Here is a 22404-nt window from a genome sequence, read left to right on the forward strand (position 1 = left end):
TCCGAGCCCCTCCCCGGTCTCCCGAGATGGCTACGGTGCACCCGGGCCTGGAGCCGTGGAACCGCGTGAGAATTCCGAAGGCGGGGAGCCGCAGCGCTGTTACCGTACCGGACCCCGACGCAGCTCTAGGTGAGCGAACGGCCCGGTGAACGGCAGACGTTTCCGGAGGTGGCGTCCGGCCGGGCCGGCGCACGTGCGCGGTGAGGGCGGGACTTCCTGAGCCCTCGGTCCCGAGTTTGCTAGGAATTTTGTAGGGGCTCTGGTTTGCTTTGGAATCCTTTACTAAACCCACTGTGCCTACCCCACGGCTTTCCTGGAGCGACAAATGCCTAAGGCCCAGCCCCGCGCCCAGGGGCGGAGAGAGGTGGACGCCACTGGCGTCTGGGAGAAGTGCTGCCTGGAAAGCCTGGGCTCCCTCAGGCCACCAGCAACCCCATTCACCCTGAAGTCTGTGTCCTGATCTCTTAGGAAGGCGCTGGGGCACTCTGTGTTTAGACGGCAGTCTTTCTGGCCTCCAGTTCCTCATCTGTATAACGGGTTAGCGCTCCCTACCTATCACCTGTTGTTGAAAGCGTCTAATGATGTCATTAGGGGAAAGTGCTCTTAACGTGTTTTATCCGTGATACGGCTGTTTTCAGGCAGTAGGCCCCGTAGTTAGGAGCGTGCCTCAGGAGCCAAATTGGGTTTGATTCCTGGCACTTCGCTCTGCTGGAGGTGGGCAGGTTGGGGGGTGTCGTTATTTAACCCTTATGTGCTCAGCTCATTTTTCACATGCGGATAAGCATAGAACCTGCCTTAGAGGGTTGTTTTGAGGAAGAGGTACAGTTAGAAAGCATTTGGAACAGTGCCTGATATGGTAAATGGACACTTAAGTGATAGTTAATTTTAAATACAACCTATCTGATCACATCCTCCTCAACATCCATCCAACCTACGCAATTTATAATCTTCCTCTTCCTGTATTAAAAAATTCTTTAACAGGATTCTGTCAGGCCTGGAAATTCAGCAACTCCCCATTCTCAAAGCAGTCCTTTCTGGCTTCACATAGTTGGGACAAAATAAAGTTCTCTCTGTTCTTTAGGAATCTGTCTTTGTAGTCTATCCATCTGGGATGCTAGTGCTTCCCTTAGTGACACAGAGACACACATTACCTCCATCTTCTACTTAACAGCTTTTCAGACTAGGAAGCTGTTATCATTCTGAGCACCCCGTGTTCAGTCAAACATTCACCAAATAATGTAACTTCCAGTTGCCACAGTGGTTTCTCTTACCTGAATGTATTCTTACCTGAAAGTAGTACACCCATACCACACCTTTGCATCTAAGAGTACATCCATTCTGCCTTGCTTATGTACATAACAAAAGAGGGGATTTGGAGAAACACAGAACAGGTACCCCGCCATCAAAGTACTTAAGTGTAAGTGCACACCAAATGACTGCAAAGTATTCATATGAAAGATTCTTAAAAATCATAATAAATGTGATAAAGATATGTGTTATTGTTTAACAGATGTTCTCTTAATGATTTCTGGACTCTGTATCATCAGTCACCATTTTCCATCTTCTCACATACTTGAAATTATGAATAGTGTTCTTATAGTTAAAGCTGATTATATTAATTTGTTCTTAATCCCCTTAATAAGGGAAGATGTTTCTTCAGAGTATTTTTACATAATAAACTTCATATAGAAATACATACTAACCTTTATTAAATATCTCTGGTTTAGATCTCTGTGTTGCAGCTGTAATTAGAGAATGCTGTCTTGTTACACTGTCACTGAAGAACCAAATCTTAGATGCAGAGACAGATGTGCTATGCGCAGTCCTCTACAGCAATCACAACAGGATGGGCCGCCACAAGCCCCATTTAGCCCTCAAACAGGTAAGGAGGAAGCCCTGTGTTTATGACTCAACATGCTTGCTTGATGAAAATGAGATCACACTGCCACTTAATATTTTGTTATTATGGGAAACCCAGTCAATTACGTGACTTCATAGATTATCAGTCCACAGTTGCATGTGGGATTTCATTTTCTTTTTCCTGAAACCATTTCAAAAAGCAATTTATTTAGAAAGGTACTATGTTTAATTCTTTGCCAGTCTTGCTTCTAATGGGTAATTTTTATGAAAAATTCCATTCTATATAACCTATAATAAATTATAGTACTTTTGCCTAGTTCACAGATACAGTGATTTGAGCAAGACAAAGTGTTGCATTAAGAAACAATTTCCTAATCATAATGAAAATCCTAAAATCATAAAAAGAACAAAGCTGTGGTTTATATATTATGGGATATATAATCTAATCAGTAATATATTAGACTAAATAGCTGTATAACAAGTTATGGGAAGTGGTTTCCATAATTTTTAGAGTTTAAGACACAGTTGGGCCCTCTAGTTTAGGGACTACACTATACAGACAAGTCTCCTAAGCTGGGTTCCTTAGAAGCTCATAAATTCATTCACCTTATTAATTCTGCAGGTATTTTTTGTCAGTTCTATGTGCCAGGTATTGTGCGTGGTGCTTGGAATACAGGGGTGAAACAGACATATTCTCTAACTTTACAGATTTGTGCCCTCTGGTTTTTTCTACTTCCATTACTTAAGGCAAAAAGAATGGAGATTTCTTCATCAAAGAAAGATCTGGAAGCATGTGGTTTTCCCGTTTTCTTCGGTGGGGCAGCTTTTTGTCTCCTTATGAGTCTTTTACTCCAAAACTAAATCTGAATGTATTTCATGTTGAACATATCAGATTGAACCTATTTCTCCTCCTGGCTTCCAAGCTATGAATAATTATCTATCAGAAAAATTTGGTGTTCTGTTTTCTCTGCATCTTCCTTTTAGGTATCTCTCCCATTCAGTCCATTGATCAGTCGAAACTTTCTCTGCATCTAGACCCTTCTTTTAGTTCTGGCTGCATCCTCTTTCTTCAGAACTTGTCAACGTTTAGTTGTCTTGCTATCCTAATTGATTCCTCTATGCTTGCATATTCTATATGCCAAAGCCAGGGTAATCATCCTAAAACAAGGCTTTGATATTTTTAATGGTTCTCCATTGTCTTCTGAATAAAGATGAAACCTCTTAGCTTTACTATCTTGTTTTAATAGTTTCACTATTAGAAAGCATGTTTTTCAGAAAAATCTTGCGAAAAATCTCGTAATTACTTTGGTGCCCTTTATAGCATCAATGACATCCTGACACATAGTAAATTCCTAGTTAAACTGATTTGAGAAATTTGTTTGGCTGGGTTAATTTCAAATCTTTAAGTAGGGGCAACTGTTTTTGGGCTGCACATTACTTTACCCTAAAATGAAGGTATTCTCTTGTGTTGAGTGTATTTCCATACTTTGAACTTTTGCATTTCTTTGCTTTTGTGATCATATCAGTGGCCATGTCTGTATGATATAAGTTTGAGCTGCTCTTCCCCTTTCAGGTTGAACAATGTTTAAAACGTTTGAAAAACATGGATTTGGAGGGTTCAATTCAACATCTGTCTGAGTTGTTTTCTTCCAAGTAAGTGGTCCAGTGGCTTTGTAATGGTCTGTGTGGTGGGCTGGGAACTCATGGTCTTCAATGTGATCTCCCTTGGACTTTTCTTTGCTTGGTGTTGGGATATAACCCAACTGGGGAGTTTTACAAATTTTGTTTTAATAAGGGGCACCTGGTATTTGTGATAATCTCTCCTCTGTTGGCTTGTGGGAGGGACTGGCAGGACACTGAAATCTGAGTCAAGATAGATTATATTGAAACATTGTTGTCAGTCAACTCCAGCGAATCATTATTAAACAAAAACTACTTCAAATGGAGCTTCCAGCTCATCTGTGCTTGAAAATAGCTGTGTAAGTGGTTTATAAGTAATGAAGTTTAAGAATGAAAATAACATTATTTTCCATTTTTGTGAAGTGAAAACCAGCCTGTAAATACCAAGGCATGTGTCATTCCTAGCCAACCAGTGGTTGAGCTGGTGCTCATGAAGATTTTAGGAGCCTGCAAGTTGTTACTTCGCTTCTTGGACTGTTGCTGCAAGACATTTCTGTATCCTTGATCAACTGAAATGCTTTCCTCTGAATTGGAATTCTTTGGATATATTTAATGGTATTTCTGTTTGAAAGCTAGGAGGTTATAGGAAGGAGGTTATAGGAGTTATAACGTATGTTTAAAATTTTGCATCTTGGCCTCCTTTTCCTAGGAATTGCCTGATACAGCCATAGCCAGAGACTGTCAGTCTCCATCTAGCATGTATTATCCTAAGGGCACTGACAGAAATTCTTCGTCATAGAAGCTAAATAATGAGAGCTCTGGAAGAGTGCATATTGCTTTAAGTTCCCATGATTGAAATAGAACATTTTAAGGCCTTAATTTCTTCAAGAAAATTCTGTTTCCCATCTGTTTTTTTCATAAATATAACTTGCAAAATTCAAGTTACTTTGGTTTTGTTTTCTAACTTTAACTTGATTCTCCAGCTTGACTGTGAAGCACCTAGGCTTGCAAGAATTCATTATTTTAAACCTTGTGATGGTTGGGCTGGTGAGCAGGTTATGGTATGTATGTACATAAAATCCTTCATTTCTTTTTCATCTGACTCAGTCTAGGTTTTCATATTTCTTTTCCCGTGGGATGCTGATGGTGCAGGGGTTGTTTCTTCACTTCAGATTAGAGTTTACTTGGGGTGGATTGGGAACCTAAATGTTCACGGTTAGGTCTTTGATGTCTCTCAAGTATTATTTGGGTCTCTCAAGTATTACTTCCAATCATCTTGTTTATTCTGCTTATTAGAGGTGATAAGATTAGAATGAATAACAGCTAACCTATTATTCTTTTTTGTAATGGAAATAGCTTTACTTTTTGCTGATTATAACAATAATACATGCTTCTTTTAAGACATTCCAAAAGAACAGAGACGATGTAGAGAATCTGAAACTTGCCTAAAATCTCACCACGTAGCTAAAACCATACATAAGATATCCTTTGAGACACCTTCCCATTGAGTACTTTATTTAGTTTTAAGTAACATTTTTACTTGGATTTTTCTGCTTGGGCTGGACTAATCTCGCTCTTCGCAAATATGCACTAGAGGATTTTTAATCTATAGTGGCAAACTGATACTTATTTTCAGCTTTGAATCTATTGTGGTTATTACATAAGCTGCAAATTATAATTGCTGGCTAATTCATGACCTCCTCTCTTTTTCTAGGGTTCTCTATAAAGGTGTTTTGAAAAGGCTTACGTCTTTATATGAGCCATTGTTTGGATTGCTTCAGCAGGTCTCTAGGATTCAACCACTGCCTTACTTCAAAGATTTTACTTTTCCTTCTGATATTGCTGAGTTTTTAGGACAGCCCTATTTTGAGGTCTTTAAGAAAAAAATGCCTACAGCTTTTGCAGCTAAAGGAGTAACTAAATTGTTAAATAAACTGTTTTTATCAAAAGAGCAATCACCAAGGTCTAGTCAAGAAACTATACTCAGAATTTCCAAAAAAGCTAAACAAATGAGGATCAATACACAGAATAATGTGGATCTTGGAAAGCCAATAAAGAATAAGAAAGTCTTCAAAGGTAATCTACTTTTATATAGCACAGACTTTTACAAGTCCCTGTATTTCTTTTGTAGCAATTTGGCAAGAAATGTCATATATTTAAGCATTTGTTGATTTGAAAATAGTATGCTAATAGTATGAAAATAGCATGATATTGAAAATAATTTTTGTATCCGTGGTCTCTCCATTTCTACAGAAAAGTCATCAGAATTTGATGTGAGAGCTTTCTGCAAACAGCTGAAACACAAAGCTACTCAGGTTTGTCTGGCTTCTATTACTATGACTTATAATTTCTGCTAATTTGTGGAATAGATACCATTTACCAAGGGCAGAGATTGAGTCTCTGTTTTTATCCCCAGCTCTCAGTTTAGTGCCACCTTAGTTTTCATCCTATGCTTCTGAATGAATAGAGGCCCAAGGGACTGAGTGCATCCAGTAAATTCAGATTATAGAATGCCTTCAAAAACATTTTACTCGGAGTTTTGCTAGAATTCTAAAGTGTCTCTAGGATCCATTGTAGGTGTGGATTGTATTAAGAGTATGAGTTTTGGGGTGCCTGGGTGGCTCAGTAAGTTGAGCATCTGACTCTTGATTTTGGCTCAGGTCATGATCTTGGGGTCCTGGGATTGAGCCTCACATTAAGGCTCTGCACTCAGTGTGGAGTCTGCTTATCCCTTTCCCTCCCCCTCTGCTTCTGCCTCCTGCTCATGCTCTCTCTCTCTCAGATAAATGAATAAAATCTTAAAAAAAAAAAAAAAAAGAAAAGAAAAAGAAAAAAAAATTTTGCAGTCAGACAGAAATGGTTTGAGTCCTGGCTTTAGTTGGTACTAGTGGTGTGACCATATGTAAGTTTCTTGACCTGCCCATACCTCTGCTTTCTAATACAGTATGCCCCTCATAGGGTTATGCAGTTTCCATGCATGTAAAGTCTTCAGCACAGAGTCTGGAGGATGTAAGCACTTAACTGTGGTTAGATGTTATTAACTACTCTCATCATTACTGTCATCCTCATCTTTTGTCATGAGGCCTCTCTTTCTTTCCCAGTTAGACTTCAAGCTTTAGTCATCTGTAAATTCTGTTCTGGACCTAGCAGCAGATAAATACATCAGTGTCACCCACTTTCATGTGGTAACTACTTGACTTCTTTTATCATCTGTCCTCAGATTGTTTTCTTCTGGTGTCCTACATGGATAATATCTTCTTTTCTATTTAAGAATTCTTAATCATTTTTGATAAATCAGAGTTCTTTCTTGAATGTTTACAAAGATTCTAGCTTGGATTTATATTCTTTTCAATTTATGAGCTCCAGAGGGAGGAATCATCATCACCATAGCCCTAATAATAGCTAATATGTATATTGCATTTACTCTTGAAATGCTTTACGTGTGTTAATTCCTACAATCCTTGCAAAAGCCCTGTGAGGCTGGTGCTATTATTATTGTTCCATATTTCAGATGAGAAAATTGAGGCTCAGAAAGGACAAGAAACTTGCTTAGGTCGTACCGCAAGTATGGGGGCAAAGCTAGGATTTGAACACAGACAGTTTGGTTTCACAGTCTTTGTTCTTTACCATTATATCAGTCCCCCAAATCATTTTGTCAGCTCTGTCTCAAGAACTATGGCTCTCTGACCCTCAAAACTTCTGCAGTCCATCTAGCTGTTCCTTGGTGAGCTGGTTTTAAAGCTGGTTGGTTAGTCCCCAGTCCCTATTCATGACTAATCACTACCACAGTTTTAATAGCACTAACATGCTCAGCTTGCTTCTAAGGTCAAATTTATTTTATCAGTTACCAACACTAAGTATTGATAGGTCTCTACTTTTATATTTTCTACTACTTTTTTATGTTTTTCTTGAAAGTGAGAAATTGGGAGCAGTTTTGAATGAAAAATGAAAGCAGATCTAGTAAGTGGCATATTTTCGTAAACAATGAAGGCTGGTACAATCCAGACTTTACTTGACATAGAAAGATGGGGTTGAAGAGACACATCAAAAGATGGTTGAATTGGAAGTGTTGCTCAGTTAAGCATTTTTAACATACATTCAGCATCATCCCTTTGTGTGTTTTCAGTAACATTTACGACCCATCATTGAGGAGGATAACTTGGTATAGAAATAAGTGAAAAACAAATTTGTGATAGTCTAGTAGTGTCAAGGAAAAGGGCTCTTCAGTGATTTTTCTTTTCCCTGCCAGATAGACCTTGACTAATATTTATTCAGTTTCATTCTTATGTATAGATTAAATAGCTGTATGTGTTAGAATATTTGTATTATGATTCGCATCTGAATTCAGTTATAGCTGGGGTCTGTTGCTGCATAGAGGAGAAATAAAAATCTTGTGTTAGTAGCGGTGGATAAAAAATTAAGTTTTTAAAAAAATTTAAATTCAATTAGCCAACATTAGTTTCAGATGTAGAGTTCAGTAATTCATCAGTTGCATATAACACTCAGTGCACATCACATCACATGCCTTCCTTAATGCCCATACCTAGTTACCCCAACCCCGACCCACCTCCCCTCCAGCAACCCTCAGTTTGTTTCCTACAGTTAAGAGTCTCATGGTTTGTCTCCCTCTCTGATGACTTCCCATTGTTTTTTAAGACAAAGGAATGCACAGTGAGCTTTTTTTAAAATAATTTATTTTTTTATAAACATATAATGTATTTTTATCCCCAGGGGTACAGGTCTGTGAATCGCCAGGTTTACACACTTCACAGCACTCACATAGCACATACCCTCCCCAATGTCCATAACCCAACCCCCCTCTCCCGGCCCCCCTCCCAACAACCCTGTTTGTTTTGTGAGATTAAGAGTCACTTATGGTTTGTCTCCCTCCCAATTCCATCTTGTTTCATTTATTCTTTTCCTACTCCCCAAACCCCCCACGTTGCATCTCCACTTCCTCATATCAGGGAGATCACATGATAGTTGTCTTTCTCCGACTGACTTACTTCGCTAAGCATAATACCCTCTAGTTCCATCCACGTTGTCGCGAATGGCAAGATTTCATTTCTTTTGATGGCTGCATAGTATTCCATTGTGTATATATACCACCTCTTCTTTATCCATTCATCTGTTGATGGACATCTAGTTTCTTTCCATAGTTTGGCTATTGTGGACATTGCTATAAACATTGCTATAAACTTTTGGGTGCACGTGCCCCTTCGGATCACAGTGAGCTTTAAAAGAAGTTTTCCTTCTTTTAAAAAGATATTTTCTAATTTTCATAGGGGTCAACTTTTCTCTGTTATATATTTGCAAGTCAGTAGGAAATCCAATATATTTTTCTCACCTTTTCATATTTCAGGAGACCAACTTAAAATGTTCTCAGTCCAAACTAAAGGCAACCAAACATTCTTGTCAGAAAGCAACAGGAACTCCCTGTGCCAAAAGTTTTGTGCAGAGATTTCGAGAGGCTGAAAGTTTTACTCAACTCTCTGAAGAAATCCGAACAGCAATTTTGTGGTGCAGGAGTAAAAAACTCAAGGCTCAGGCCTCCTTTCTGGGTAACAAACTTCTTAAAAGTAACCGGCTTAAACATGTGGAAGCTCAAGGGTGTAGGTAGGTATATAATAATTCCATTCCTTTATTTTTTCTGTTGTTATTTAGGGCAAAAGTATATATATTCAAGTTAGCTTTTTGAAAAATGGGATAGCCCCCCCGGGGGGGTGCTAAAAGAAGGATCTATTCAAACTGCAGTTTTGTTTGCTTTTGTTGGCCACAGCTGTTATCACTGGGAAGAAGAAAGTTAACTTGGTTAATTAGATTTATTCATTTGTATTCTTCACCATTCCATTTGTTCATTCAGAAAGCCTTAGAAGTGTTTGTGGTATGCTAAGCCAGGGGATGCATTGTGTAAGATGGACTTAATCTTCATGGAGCACTAGCTCTCACTCCTGCTCTGGTAGGAGAGACAGCCAGTCTCCCCACAGCTTCAGGGCAGCAGGATGAGAGTGTGGGCAGAAGTACACACACCAGACTCTGGACTTAGGGTTAGGTAATGTTTGTTTGTGAGTGCCAGACTCTCCATGTATTGATTTCTTCCTTTCCCTCTGAATCTTAGGTTCACAGAACTGCTTAAGGGTGGTTATCTTTGATTGTGAGTCAGCATTGTAAAACTTGAAGCATTATAATGAAGTCAGATGCCTTAGGGTTTTATGTTTCTATTGAAAAAAATAATAGATGCCCATCATAACAATTTTAGACAAAAAAGGCCGTAAAGATCAACAAGAACAAGTTTTGATTGAGAGCTATGGCAGAAGTTAAATATTCTAGGAAAAAAATTGGTGGAAGGGTTTCTACATTAAGGTCCTTTAAAGACCTGTAGCCATCTAAAAATGATCCATTCTAAGGTGGAACTCAGCCCGAGATGGAGAAGGGGTAGATGAGACAGAGATGAAAATAATTAAGAGTTAGTGAGAAGGGTAACAAAGTGGTATTTGGTTAAACCATTATTCCCTACCTCACAAAAAAACTGCTCTCTTATACTGTTTTGCTGTTTGCTGTAGTATGTTTTGTTGTTTGCTGTAGTATGTTTTAAATTTGCTTAATGTCCAGAACTCTCTGAGGTAGGCAGTATTATTCCCATTTTGTAGCTGAGGACATAGGGGATTTTGTTCATATTGTTACATCTGGAGATCTAGAACTCAATTCAGATCCTCTGATTCTTCTGTTTGCATATTTTTCTATTTCTATTTTAATTAGGAGGTACACTTACCCTCTCCCCACTTAAAAATCACCACTTAGAGTAAAACAAGAAAAGCTTTTGGAAACTGGTCTTGAATCACTACATTATAAAGGCTTCCTCCGAGTTATCTATTTATTTAAAAAGGAAAAGGGGAGAGTGACAGGGGTAGAAGTAGCGGATCCGTGCTAATCTTTTGAAATCTAACACAAACAGTGAGGCCGTTAGCAAATACATACAAGACAATGTAATGTACCTTGTCGCAGTATACCTTATTCAGGAGCAAAGCACCTAAAATAATCAGCAATTTGAGTTCTGAATTCCCACACTTGAGGAAGATATATGAATCACAATTAGGGCAGTCCAAGGTATCAGGTGGTCTACACCAGAAGCTCTGTCTTCTCATTCTTAGGTAAACTCTGTCTCTGACTTTGATTCCTTTTCCCTTGTTCACTCCCTGCTACAACATGAAGTTATTTATCCAGATACAGATTAATGCATCCAGGCGGATGTTCTATTTGTGATACATCCTTTCCCCAGCTCCACTACTGTTACATTAAGAACAGTTCCGGCGGTTATCAGGGAGAGGCTCTGACAGCTGCCTTGCTAGGCAGTTGTAGGAGGTACTTCACTTTGGGAACAAAATGGGGATATACTTGGCTATAATGTGAATCAGAGGGAAACTCTGCTCTGAAAACACAGATTTCCTATTTATTTTTTGTGACGATTCTGAGGTTGTACACAGTTATAGGACCTGTGTACAGTTTTGTGTACTTTTCTTTTAGGAGTTGACAAAAAGGGAGACAAAAGTTTTTGAAAATGTCTTTCTGTGTCTTAATCCCAGATTTTTCCTTTCTCTTGTCCTTTAAAGTCTGCCAAAGAAATTAGAGTGCATAAAAACATCTATTTGCAACTGCCTTCTTCGTGGCTCAGGAATCAAAACTTCAAAGTGTCATGTGAGACGAAGAAGATCTCAGAATAGATTTTTACTGGAACAGAGGAAACTACAGAGAAAGTTGCAGTTGACTCTTTCAAAGGAAATTCAGCCATCCCCTCAAGGGAATCAGAATGCTACAGATAGCAGTAAATGGAGACTCTCGCAGTATACAGTTCAGAGAAATGATCTCTCCCCTAACAGTAAACTTCTCCTGAGTAGCAGAATTTCAAATCCTGTCATACAAACTAAAGAGAAACAAATTCAAGAAAACCTTACAGGAAGAACTGAAAATGAAACTGATTCATGGACAGTATTGCAAATGAACAAACATAATGCATCAGGAACCATTAAGGAGACAGATGACATTGATGATATTTTTGCTTTAATGGGAGTTTAGATGCTCATTTGTGAGACATTTAAGTACTTAACAAACTGATCTGGTGTTCTGCTGTTTTATGTGGAATTGCTGAAAAAAAAAATCTGGAAAGACTTGGGAGTCTTTGGACTCAAAGAGGAGCTGCTTTAGTGTGACATTGTACAGCAGTTCATTTCAGTTCAATAAACATTTATAGTAGCTCTGTGTCATTTAACTGACAAGTATTTGAATATTAAATAGTCAAATTTTGAATGTGACTTTGTGCCAGGGGTTTAGATGAAAAAAAAAAATCTACCATATCCTGTCCTTGAAAAGCAGATATAATTCCTTGATTAAACCTGGTGGGTCCCTGAAAAACAGAATAATTTTATGATTTACCAGGGAATTAAGAACTGAGTAATTAGGTTTATAAAACCCTACCCTGTGCCTTAGGATGTATATAGGAGTCAAGGAGTGCTTAAAAAGTCACTTTGGTCTTAACTGGCTCCGTTGTAGGTAAGTCCATCTTTGAACAACCATATTTGTAGCTTCTAATGATTGTGCTGTCTTGATTATAAATTAGAATTGATCATCACAAGGGTCTAAAAAGTTTTGCCACTAACTGTATTCTCAGGGACTGGTCACTACCATTATTTTACTTCATTTGTTCACCTTATCTCACAGGAGGGCAAATTAAAATGCTTTTGGAGTTCTCTAAAAGTTTTTGGGTTTTTTTTTCTGGTTTACTTATTTGGGTGCTAGTGAGTGATTCTGAATAAACTTTTTTCCCAAAAAGGATGTAAGGTAACATGTATAACCATACATGAAATACAAAGAAGATAGCAAAGTAGAAGTAGATAGGAAAGTTAAATGAAAAATTAAAGCTTAGTTACACAAAACAGAACCAGGAGTGAGGCCACACATATAATTTAATGTTGATGCTACCATCTGATATTTTTATATTGTTTTACCATTGCCAGAGATGGTAAATTTACATATTTTCAAATATTCTAGTTTACTAGAATTAGGTCAGTAAGCTTCTATTTGTTAAGAAGGTTGTGGCATTAAGTTTTGTGTTACATGTAGATTTATAGAAAAGTAAAACAGGGGGCGCCTGGGTGGCTCAGTGGGTTAAGCCGCTGCCTTCGGCTCAGGTCATGATCTCAGGGTCCTGGGATCGAGTCCCGCATCAGGCTCTCTGCTTGGCGGGGGCCTGTTTCCCTCTCTCTCTGCCTGCCTATCTACTTGTGATCTCTCTCTGTCAAATAAATAAATAAATAATCTTAAAAAAAAAATTAAAAAAAAAAAAAAAAAAGAAAAGTAAAACAGTTCCCCAGTATATATCACACCCACCCTTCTTTTCCTTCACCATCCTCACTCTATTTCCGTTGCATTCTTTATCTGGCCTTGTTCTTTCTGCACCTTTCCCACTTATCTATACTGGGGGTTCTCATGTGTTAGGCTGTTTTGAGAATCGCTTCGCAGGTTGTTCAAAATGCAGATTCCCTTCTGAAGAGACTGATAAACTGCCAGGGGATGGAGACAGAAGCCTGCATGACCTCATGAGCCTGAGATCAAAACCCAAGTCGAGATCAGGAGTCAGATGCCTAACTGACTGAGCTATTCAGGTGCTTAGAAGCCTGCATTTTTAACAAGGCGCTTAGGTGATCTGATGCAAGTAGCCTGCAAAGCAGAGTTAAACACCGCTTTAGCTTCCTTCTTTCCTGAAGCCTTGCAAACATCCTGATTTACTTCAAAGTTCTTAATACATTTCTAGTCCCTTTTCATTGTTTGTATGTATCCTGGCTTGCTACCAAGTGATAGTAGCTACTTAGTGCCTTAAAACACGGATAATACTAAGGAGATCTCATTTACAACAAGTCTAGCCATAGCCATCAGATTCTGTGATTCTAAGATTTAAGGTCCAGTCTTGCTTCTGTTTTCATTTGCAGATGAATCCACACATTTAGTTTCCCTGGACTTAGACTGCTTCATCTGAAGTGGCATTCTTGTTTAAGAATCAGAAACTTGAAGCGTTCAAGGAGATTCTTCCCTCAGTGGGAAAAACCAGAGTGTTCAGTGATTTGTCTATGGAGGCTAGAGCCTGGATCGAACTACAGGCCTATCACTTTTTTGTACTTAATTAATGTTCCTTTGGAGTAAGTTTCCTCATCTCCTCTTCCCCTCTCTTGCTCCTTAGAATTCTGGGGGAAATAGTAAAAAAGCTTCACATGTGTCCACCAAACGATATTTTATATATAAGAAATGTAATATCCTAGATCAGTTAATCTTTCCAAACAACTTAAAATTCCAAAGTCTTAAATTTTTAAAAGTAAAATCTAAACTATACAAACCATAACTTACTAGTAAATTAGATTAGAAACTACTGTTAGTGGGAGTGCCTGGGTGGCTCAGTTGGTTAAGTATCCAACTCTTGATTTCAGCTCAGGCCATTATCTCAGGGTCATGAGACTGAGCCCCACGTTGGGCTCCATGCTGAGTGTGGAACCCCATTATGATTCTCTTTTTTCCCTCTCCATACCCCATGGGGTCTCCATACCCCAACCAAAAAAGAAAAAAAAAATACTGCTAGTGTCATCATAGTGAATACCGATTTTACCTCTCTGGTAGCATTAAAACACTTAGATCATTTATAAGAGAACTGTGGTGAGACCTCCCATGCCCGAATCCTCTTGACCTTACTTCAGCCACTCCTGTGGCCACCAGTTTCCAGTAGGAGTGGACAACTGCACTTTACGTCATGTTCCAGAGACCTCTCCTCATGCTCCTTCTGACAAGTTGCAGGAACAACTGGCACTTAGGCATGCACAAGTTGGAAGAAGTGTGGAGCCACCTTCTCCCCACTTCAAAGGCAACACAGAGGCACGTTTCCTAAGTCTCCCCAGAAGATGCCTCAAGATCAAGACTAGTACCTATGTGATGTCCAACTCTTGCATCATTGATTGACTTTCCTTTCTTCCGTTTCCTTTCTCTATCACTCCTATTCCCTGGGGTCACTTGCCAAATAAACAACTGCATGCAAACTTGTCTTGGGCTCTGCTTTTAGGAGAACCAAGGCTAAGATAAAGTAATACTGTCAGGCAAAATGATGACTTCTAAGATTGTTCTATTGTCATCATATATTTCACTTTGTGAATGCCTACATAAAGTTTTTTGTTTCTTTCAGCTTAAAACACTGGTGGTTAGAATAGACCAGGATTATCAACTATAAAACTGAAAATATATTCATAATTGAATTCCCTAAAAAAACCACAAACTTGTTTTTAACCAGGGCTACTGCTATAATGTTAATATTCAGCCTCACATTGAAAAGCTATGCCATTTACACAAACAGGTCAGTAGCATCTTCATAAAAATTTTTTCTGTTGGGGCACCTGGGTGGCTCAGTGGGTTAAAGCCTCTGCCTTGGGCTCAGGTCATGGTCTCAGGGTCCTGGGATCGAGCCCCACATCAGGCTCTCTGCTCAGCAGGGAGCCTGCTTCTGCCTCTCTCTCTGCCTGCCTCTCTGCCTACTTGTGATCTCTGTCAAATAAATAAATAAAATCCTTAAAAAAAAAAATTTTTTTTTTCTGTTAACTTTAGTTCAAAGTAAGGCTTTATCTTTCCATTCTGAATTTTACTGTACCAATTGTAAACTGGCCCATCAACTTTTTTCTTCTCCCTTTTGCAAATATCAGTGTTCTCACTTAAAACTAGTTCTTAGTTTTTGTCTTTCAATAGAGAAAATGTTACCTTCTCTATGACAAGAGGTTTTCTGTGATAAATCTGAATTTTGCGTATTCTTCGTTGGTTTCACTTTACAAGTATATAGAATATATAGATATCCTTTACACGTACAATACCATTTTAATCTCTATAGCTTTGTGAGTTATGAATTAAGGGCAGAGAAATCAAGTAATCTGCCCAAGGCCCAAACTAATAAATACTAGAACTGGAACTTAAATTCTGGTCTTCTGATTCTGAATCCTCTGTTCACTTGAAGGTGAATGATCCCAGTCTGAAAAGACTGATGTTTTCAGCATCGACTGACTGAAATTTTATCAAGAATATTATATTCAAATAAGGACTTAGAAAAAAGATTAATTATAGGCACAGAGAGAAGCATTTATCTTCCATATACCTGTAAGTGCTCAACAGAAAAGTAGCCCCTTTTTACCTATCCATTTTAATACTTAAATATACACAACAGACACTATCTTTAGAAAGACAAAAGACCAATAAAAACCATTTTCTACATAGTAGTAAATAGGTTTTCATATTATGGACTTCTTTATGTTCTTGTTTGTCAGTTTGTTAAAACAGAAACGCTGTTAAAATAAGAAGAGTATCTGTTCTAATGAACTGCATAATTTAATTATTTACAAGATCTTTTTCCCCAGCACAAATTCATTCATGCTTTGGAAAGATGCAGGTTTTAAAGCTGAAATGATCCTTCTGCAAATTACAGATACACAACATTTAAAAAAATGTTGAAATTCTAGGTATTCAACTCCAGTTGGCCAAAGCCATCAGTCTTAAGATTTCCTGTTATATCTGCTATAAAGCATCTCAACAGATGGATTCCAGAATAGGTCACAGAACTGTGAAAACAAAAGAAAAATTTTCTTCTTTACTTCAGATGTAGTAACATACCTGAATTCATCTAACTTAAAAACTGCTTAAAAACTTTTAAGTTCCATGTGTGAAACAGAATGTCTTGATTTGTTCTACCATTCCTCTCTTCCACTAGCCTCTTGTATTCTAAATCTGATGATACACATAATCTGATCAGTTTCCTTCAGGATTCTAAAAATTTCACCATATCTACTACTTTGCCTTTTATTAAGCAGACTATTTTTTTTTAATTGAGGTATAATTGACATGTAATATTAGCTTCAGTTGTACAACATAATGCCTAGGTACTTGTATATATTGTGAAATGATCACAGTAAAATGTAGTTAACTTCTGTCACCAGGCATGATTACAATTCTTCCTTTTCTTGTGATGAGGATTTTTAAGATCTGCTCTCAGCAACTTTCAAATATGCAATACAGTATAAACACCACCATGCTGTATATTACATCTCAATGACTTGATTATTTTATAACTGGAAGTTTGTACCTTTTGATCCCCTTCACCCATATCTCCTATCCCCCAACCTCCACCTCTGACAACCACTAATCTCTGCATCTATGATTTTGCTTTTTTGTTGTTTCTCAAATTCTACATATAAGTGAGATCATGTGGTATTTGTTTTTCTCTGCCTGACTTATTTCACTTAACTTAATCCCCTCAAAATCCACCCATGTTGTCACAAATGGCAAGATTTCACCTTTTTAATGGTTGAATTGTATTCCATTGTATATATATACACCATATTTGCTTTGTCCATTCATCTATTAATGGACAGTTAGGCTGTTTCCATATCTTGGCTACTGTAAACAATGCTGCAGGAATGTGGGGGTGCAGATATCTTTTCAAATTAGACTTTTTGTTTTCTTCAGAGAAATACCTGTAAGTGGTATTTTTGGATCATATGGTAGTTCTATTTTTTGAGGAATCTCATACTGTTTTCCATAGTGTCTGTACTAATTTGATTTCGAACAGTGCACAAGGGTTCCCTTTTCTCCACATTCTCACCAATGCTTGTTATTTCTTGTGGGTTTTTTTTTTTTTTTTTTGGCCTTTTTAATAATTATTCCAGTAGGTGTGAGGTGGTATCTCATTGTGGTAGTTTTGGTTGCGTTTCCCTGATGGTTAGTCCTGCTAAGCATCTTTTCATATTTTCCTGTTGGCCATGTGTGTGTATTCTTTGCAAAAATGTCTATTCAGATCCTCTGGCCATTTTTTAATCATTTTCTTTTTTTTTTTTTTTGCTATTGAGTTACAGGAGTTATGTATTTCAGTTATTAACCCCTTATCAGATACATGATTTGCAAATATTTTCTTTCATTCAGGAGGTTGCCTTTTCATTTTCTGGATGGTTTCCTTTGCTGTGCAGCTTTCTTACAGTTCAATATAGTCCCTCATGTTTATTTTTGCTATTGTTGCCTTTGCTTTTGGTGTCGAAGCCAAAAAATCATTGCCAAGTCTGATGTTAGGGCCTATGTTTTCTTCTAGGAGTTTAATGGTTTCAAGCCTTAACATTCAAGTCTTTAATCCATTTTGAATTAATTTCTTTATATAGTATAAAACAGTAATCTACGTCTCATTCTTTTGCATGTGACTCTTCTGTTTTGCCAACACTATTTATGGGATTATTTCTGGGCTCTCTATTCTGTTCCATTGATCTATGTGTCTTTTTATAATGCCAGTACCATACCTTTTTGATTACTGTAACTTCATAATATAGTTTGAAATCAGGAAACATGATACCTTCAACTTTGTTCTTTCTCAAATTGCTTTGGCTATTTGTGGTCTTTTATGGTTCCATACAAATTTTAAGATTGTTCTATTTCTGTGAAAAATGCCATTGTAATATCTTCTATTTTGCTTTTTATTTTCCAGACCAGAAGTTTTGATTTCTTTAGTTTGTTCTTTTTGTGACAAAGATTCAACAACCTTGATAATTTAGATCTTTTTTTGGTCATTTTAAAAAATCATAATCACCACTATTGTGTCTATTATTGTCTACTCATCTTACTATATCCATCCATATGCATCTATCCATTTGTCAGCTGGAAGTGACCACATGATTTCTCAGGATACATGGACTTTTATGAATACACTATGACTTTCCTGGATACAAGAATCATATATACCTGTACATAAAAAGGTAAAATATTTTCTGCTGTAGTCTTAATTCCTTTCTTGATATATTATAGCATTTTAGACTTTTTGACCAAAGCTGCTTGCTTGAGAACAGCCTATAATGATTTCTGGGTTATAAGTGAAGTTATATAGCTTGAAGGAGAAATGTAAGTTGGATTGTCCATACACTAATTATGGCATCTTGAACTCAATTACAACATTTTTGTCAATTAATGTGATTTTCTTTGTCCTTAGAGTCCATTGTCTTTGCTTGGAATTCCACAATATAGAAAGCAATTATACTCTACCTACTTACATATTTCTCCCATGACAGTTATAAAAACAGATAGATCCCAGCATCATTAGGAGCTTTACACCATTTACAAATCCCTACTCAGCTGGGGCAGAGTTCTGACATGAAGTTCAGCATTTAACTTTTGCCAAAGCCTTATAGGCCAACGCTTGCTGGACTATAATTCCCCCTTTCTCCTACAAGAATCGTATAAGAAGGAAATAAAACCTGACTTATTTTACAATAATTATTTCATGAACAGGCCAAACTTCTTTCTGGAGGGATGGACTAGGACTTGGTCATGCATACAAAATCAAGGTACGTATATAACCCTACTTTGAGTTGGGTTTTGAGAGCTACAGAGTATAGTATACCAAATTCCTCTATATACAGTACATGTTGAAGTTCTTTGAAGTCACCAGCTTCCTGCATCTCAAGTCTTAAACTTGTATGGCTTCTACAGTACCTTTGTCACTTATGGCAAGTAAAGTGGCAGCAGTGATTCCAGGGTTATACAGGAGAGAATGCTGACGTATCTAAAGAAGGGAATATCTTTAAAAAGTAGTGAGAATCTGATACTCTGGGTTGTTGGCCTAACCTTGCTACTTACTGACCGACTTGGCGAGAAAGGAAGCTGACATTTATCATGTGGCTGTGTGTGCATCAGTCACAATACATTTTATTTGATCCTTGTAACAATCATATTTTTACTAGTGAGAAAACAGACTCAGAAAATGAAATAAGTTGCTTTAAAATCTATGCCCAAGAAGTAGAGGAACCATGCAAAATCAAGGCTGTCTGACCCCAAAGTCCATGCTCCTTCTATTTAAACAATTACCTCTCTGCAACCCACTTCATTTCCTTGACCTGTAACCGTAACTGGAAATAGGGATGTTGACTATGAGGACCAGGTGAGTATTATGAATGATGTAACCTTCCCCAAGACCATCTGTTTTCAGATTAACTCTAGTTGTTCTTAATGTCAAGTCACAGTCTAACCTGATTGGTCTGATGGCCTGTAGCTCAAAGCAGTTTGGAACTAGTGCTAGATCATTTCCTTGTTTGGAACACTATAATTCTATTAATGTAGGTCAAGAAAACATTGTCAGTTTTTCCCCAGCTCTATTAAACTGTTAATTCAAATTCAGCTTACAGTCAATTAAAACTTAATTTTTTTCCCAATAAATGCTGCTGTTCAGCCATAATCTGTCCATCTTGTTTGTGCTGCATTTTTAGGGAAGGTCTCACTTCCTTATTAAACAGTTAAAAGAAATAGCTATTCTTCTATGCCAGTGCTCAGGGCTCTAAGAAATAGAATCTCATTCCTGCCCTTAGGAGTCTCCATTACACAGACGGTACACAGACAAGTGAACAGGATAAATACTTGAAAGAAAGTCAAGGGAGAAGAATACTCTGTAGGAATGACTGAATGAAGGATTCTGATAGGCATGTTCATAATTACAAACAATTTAAATGTGATCTGGATTGGTAGGACCTTGAATGACTGATTAGGGGACAGTTTCATATACAACTGTTACTTGGTTTTAATTATTTCTCATAGCAAATACCCTATTACTTTCCACAAAGAAGTGAGAGTAAGAAAGTCAAATGGGAGTGGCACTGTATCTCTGCTCTAGTACAAGGTACGCTATATTCAAGGTATATGCTAGAAGTATAGACTCATGTTTCATCACTAAACTCTATCAAATACCTCAAAATTGTCAGCTCTAGAAGTAACCATTCTATCTGCTACCAATGCTTAATTCTAACTTATAGGAAGCATTTCTTTACATGTGGTCCTTTTAAAGAAAAATTTTTATCCCTCACAGCCTGAATGAGCTTTCTACCATAAAGATGATTTTTCTCTGAAACTGAGAAAAGCATGGTAGTATCTTTATTGTGGCTGTTATTTAGCTGATTTTATAAAGTAAGAAGATTTTATTTCTGCTGTGATCTAGGATTGAGCTAGGATGAGGCAGAAAAAGAATGAAGATACCTACCATGTAGAAGGAAGACAAAATAGAAGGAAGAAAAAAATAAAAGCGCTGATGGATTGTGCCAATAATTCATGGTTAAGTGCATAGTCTTCCAAACTCCTCTTATTTTAAGTGATACCTCAATTTAAGAAATACTATGTAATACTAAAGGATGTTAGTACATAAAGTTATAAAATAATTCAGCTCTTACCTTACAGGAAACAACTGAGGAAAACATCCTTGTGTTTCACTGTCAACAAATTTCTGGATCTGAAGCACTTGTTTTAAAAGATGTCCCTTGGAAGATTTGTCAATTTTTGTTAATACCATCTGTAAGAAAACAAATATTTAAGCATTAGAAATAAAGTCTTTTTCTAATACAAAATTTTGGGCACCTGGTTGGCTCAGTGGGTTAAAGCCTCTTCCTTCAGCTCAGGTCATGATCCCAGGGTCCTGGGATCGAGCCCCACATCGGGCTCTCTGCTGAGCAAGGAGCCTATTTCTCCCTCTCTCTCTGCCTGCCTCTCTGCCAACTTGTGATCTGTCTGTCAAATAAATAAATAAATAATCTTTAATATAAAATTTTATGTTTTAGCTACAATTTTTAAAAAAATTTATTTATGTATTCTAGACAGAGAATGAGTGCACAGTGGTGGGGGAAGGAGAAGGAGACAGAAAACTTAGCAGACTCTGGCTGAGCACAAAGCCCCATTGCAGGGCTCAATTCCACCATACCAAGATCATGACCTGACCTAAAACCAAAAGTCAGACGCTTAGCAAACTACACCACCCAGGCGCCCCTAACTACACGTGGTTAATAACAACTAGATGACCCTGGTAAGTTTCTTATTCTCTCTATACTTATTTTTTCATCTATAAAATAAAAGCAACACCTCCAAAAGGAGTTACCATGAAGATTAAATGAGTTAATGTATGCAATGGATAAAGCATATACTACTATATGTTTGCTGTTTAATGGTGCTTTAACTACAAAGGGCCAAAATATCTTGGATTCAAGACCAGTGAAAAGGACCTTGGGCCATATTTGTAATTGACATAAGACAAATTTCATATGATCACTCTATATCTTATGTTAACTAAGACGAACAGTGTTAGGTTGATCCAAATAAAGTTGCCAACTTATAATCATTTTTGACCTACAAAATGGTTCTGCCTTATATGCAATAATACAAAGGAAAAACTAGAAATCAGGCTATTTGTATCTTATATCTACTACAATTATAGGAATGATTACAAAATCAATTAAAAGTAAAACTTTGATCTATCAATTTCCTGGGGAATTTCTACAAAATTAAAATTTCCTGACTAATCATTTATGCTTTCCAGTTATTAAAAAATGTTAATGGTAAAAGAAGTGAGTAGCAGAAAGCATGTGGTTTCTAATGACTTGTGAGTCCCTCCAATTGGGAGTCTTTCCTCATAAGAGCAAATATGCTAGTATTTAAAAGGAGGCATAATTCCTTTATCACAACCTCTTTCCAAAAACAAAGTAAAATTTCTTTAAATTTGAAGCTGAGAAAAATATACAATTCTATAAACTGGTACCTATGATACCAAATCAGGAATACTGTATCACTTAAAACCAGTTTGGCGCTATTGGGTATTTTCTACTATGTGGACTATAATCAAACCTTTGACTCATACTAACTGTAGTTATAGCTTATGCTTCATAGGGTTTTTGCAAAATCCCAAAATTCCATAACCCCAAGAATACAAAAACATCACTGACTAGTAACATGGTTTGATTTGCATTAAACTTCACTGTTACATTTTAGTGGTTTCTTTTTTTGAAACCAAATTACAGTCAATGGATTCTTTTTCTTAGAAAGGAACTTCAGAGGGCTATTTTACCT

At 37.3% G+C, this 22404-nt stretch overlaps 2 protein-coding genes across 3 annotated transcripts in view; one reads left to right on the forward strand and one right to left on the reverse strand.

The window, feature by feature from the left end:
• Positions 1-11638, forward strand: NEPRO (nucleolus and neural progenitor protein). Its single transcript, XM_046003239.1, has 9 exons — positions 1-129; positions 1728-1882; positions 3434-3513; positions 3904-4035; positions 4464-4541; positions 5195-5556; positions 5734-5795; positions 8843-9096; positions 11091-11638. The coding sequence occupies exons 1-9, from the start codon at positions 27-29 to the stop codon at positions 11551-11553; spliced, it is 1689 nt and encodes a 562-aa protein (XP_045859195.1). The 5' UTR covers positions 1-26; the 3' UTR covers positions 11554-11638.
• GTPBP8 (GTP binding protein 8 (putative)) overlaps positions 9091-22404 on the reverse strand; it is an 18916-nt gene continuing 5602 nt past the window's right edge. The window contains exons 5-6 of one of the 2 annotated variants that reach the window (XM_046003241.1): positions 20742-20860; positions 9091-9268 (exon numbers count right to left, since the gene is read on the reverse strand). In XM_046003241.1, the coding sequence (XP_045859197.1) occupies positions 9220-9268; positions 20742-20860 (168 nt within the window). In that variant the 3' untranslated portion in view covers positions 9091-9219. Of the gene's footprint in view, positions 9269-15616; positions 16113-20741; positions 20861-22404 lie in introns of those variants that run through there. The other variant, XM_046003240.1, reaches the window with a different exon arrangement.

This window comes from Meles meles, chromosome 4 (genome assembly GCF_922984935.1).
Source record: "Meles meles chromosome 4, mMelMel3.1 paternal haplotype, whole genome shotgun sequence".
Taxonomy (NCBI): Eukaryota; Metazoa; Chordata; class Mammalia; order Carnivora; family Mustelidae; genus Meles; species Meles meles.

What these genes read in the sequence shown, in the direction of transcription:
- NEPRO (XM_046003239.1), top strand. Translation starts at nt 27, where the DNA reads ATGGCTACGGTGCACCCGGGCCTGGAGCCGTGGAACCGCGTGAGAATT. An exon ending in TGAAACACAAAGCTACTCAG is followed by an intron (nt 5,796 to 8,842) that starts GTTTGTCTGGCT and finishes TTCATATTTCAG; the next exon opens with GAGACCAACTTAAAATGTTC. An exon ending in GTGGAAGCTCAAGGGTGTAG is followed by an intron (nt 9,097 to 11,090) that starts GTAGGTATATAA and finishes TGTCCTTTAAAG; the next exon opens with TCTGCCAAAGAAATTAGAGT.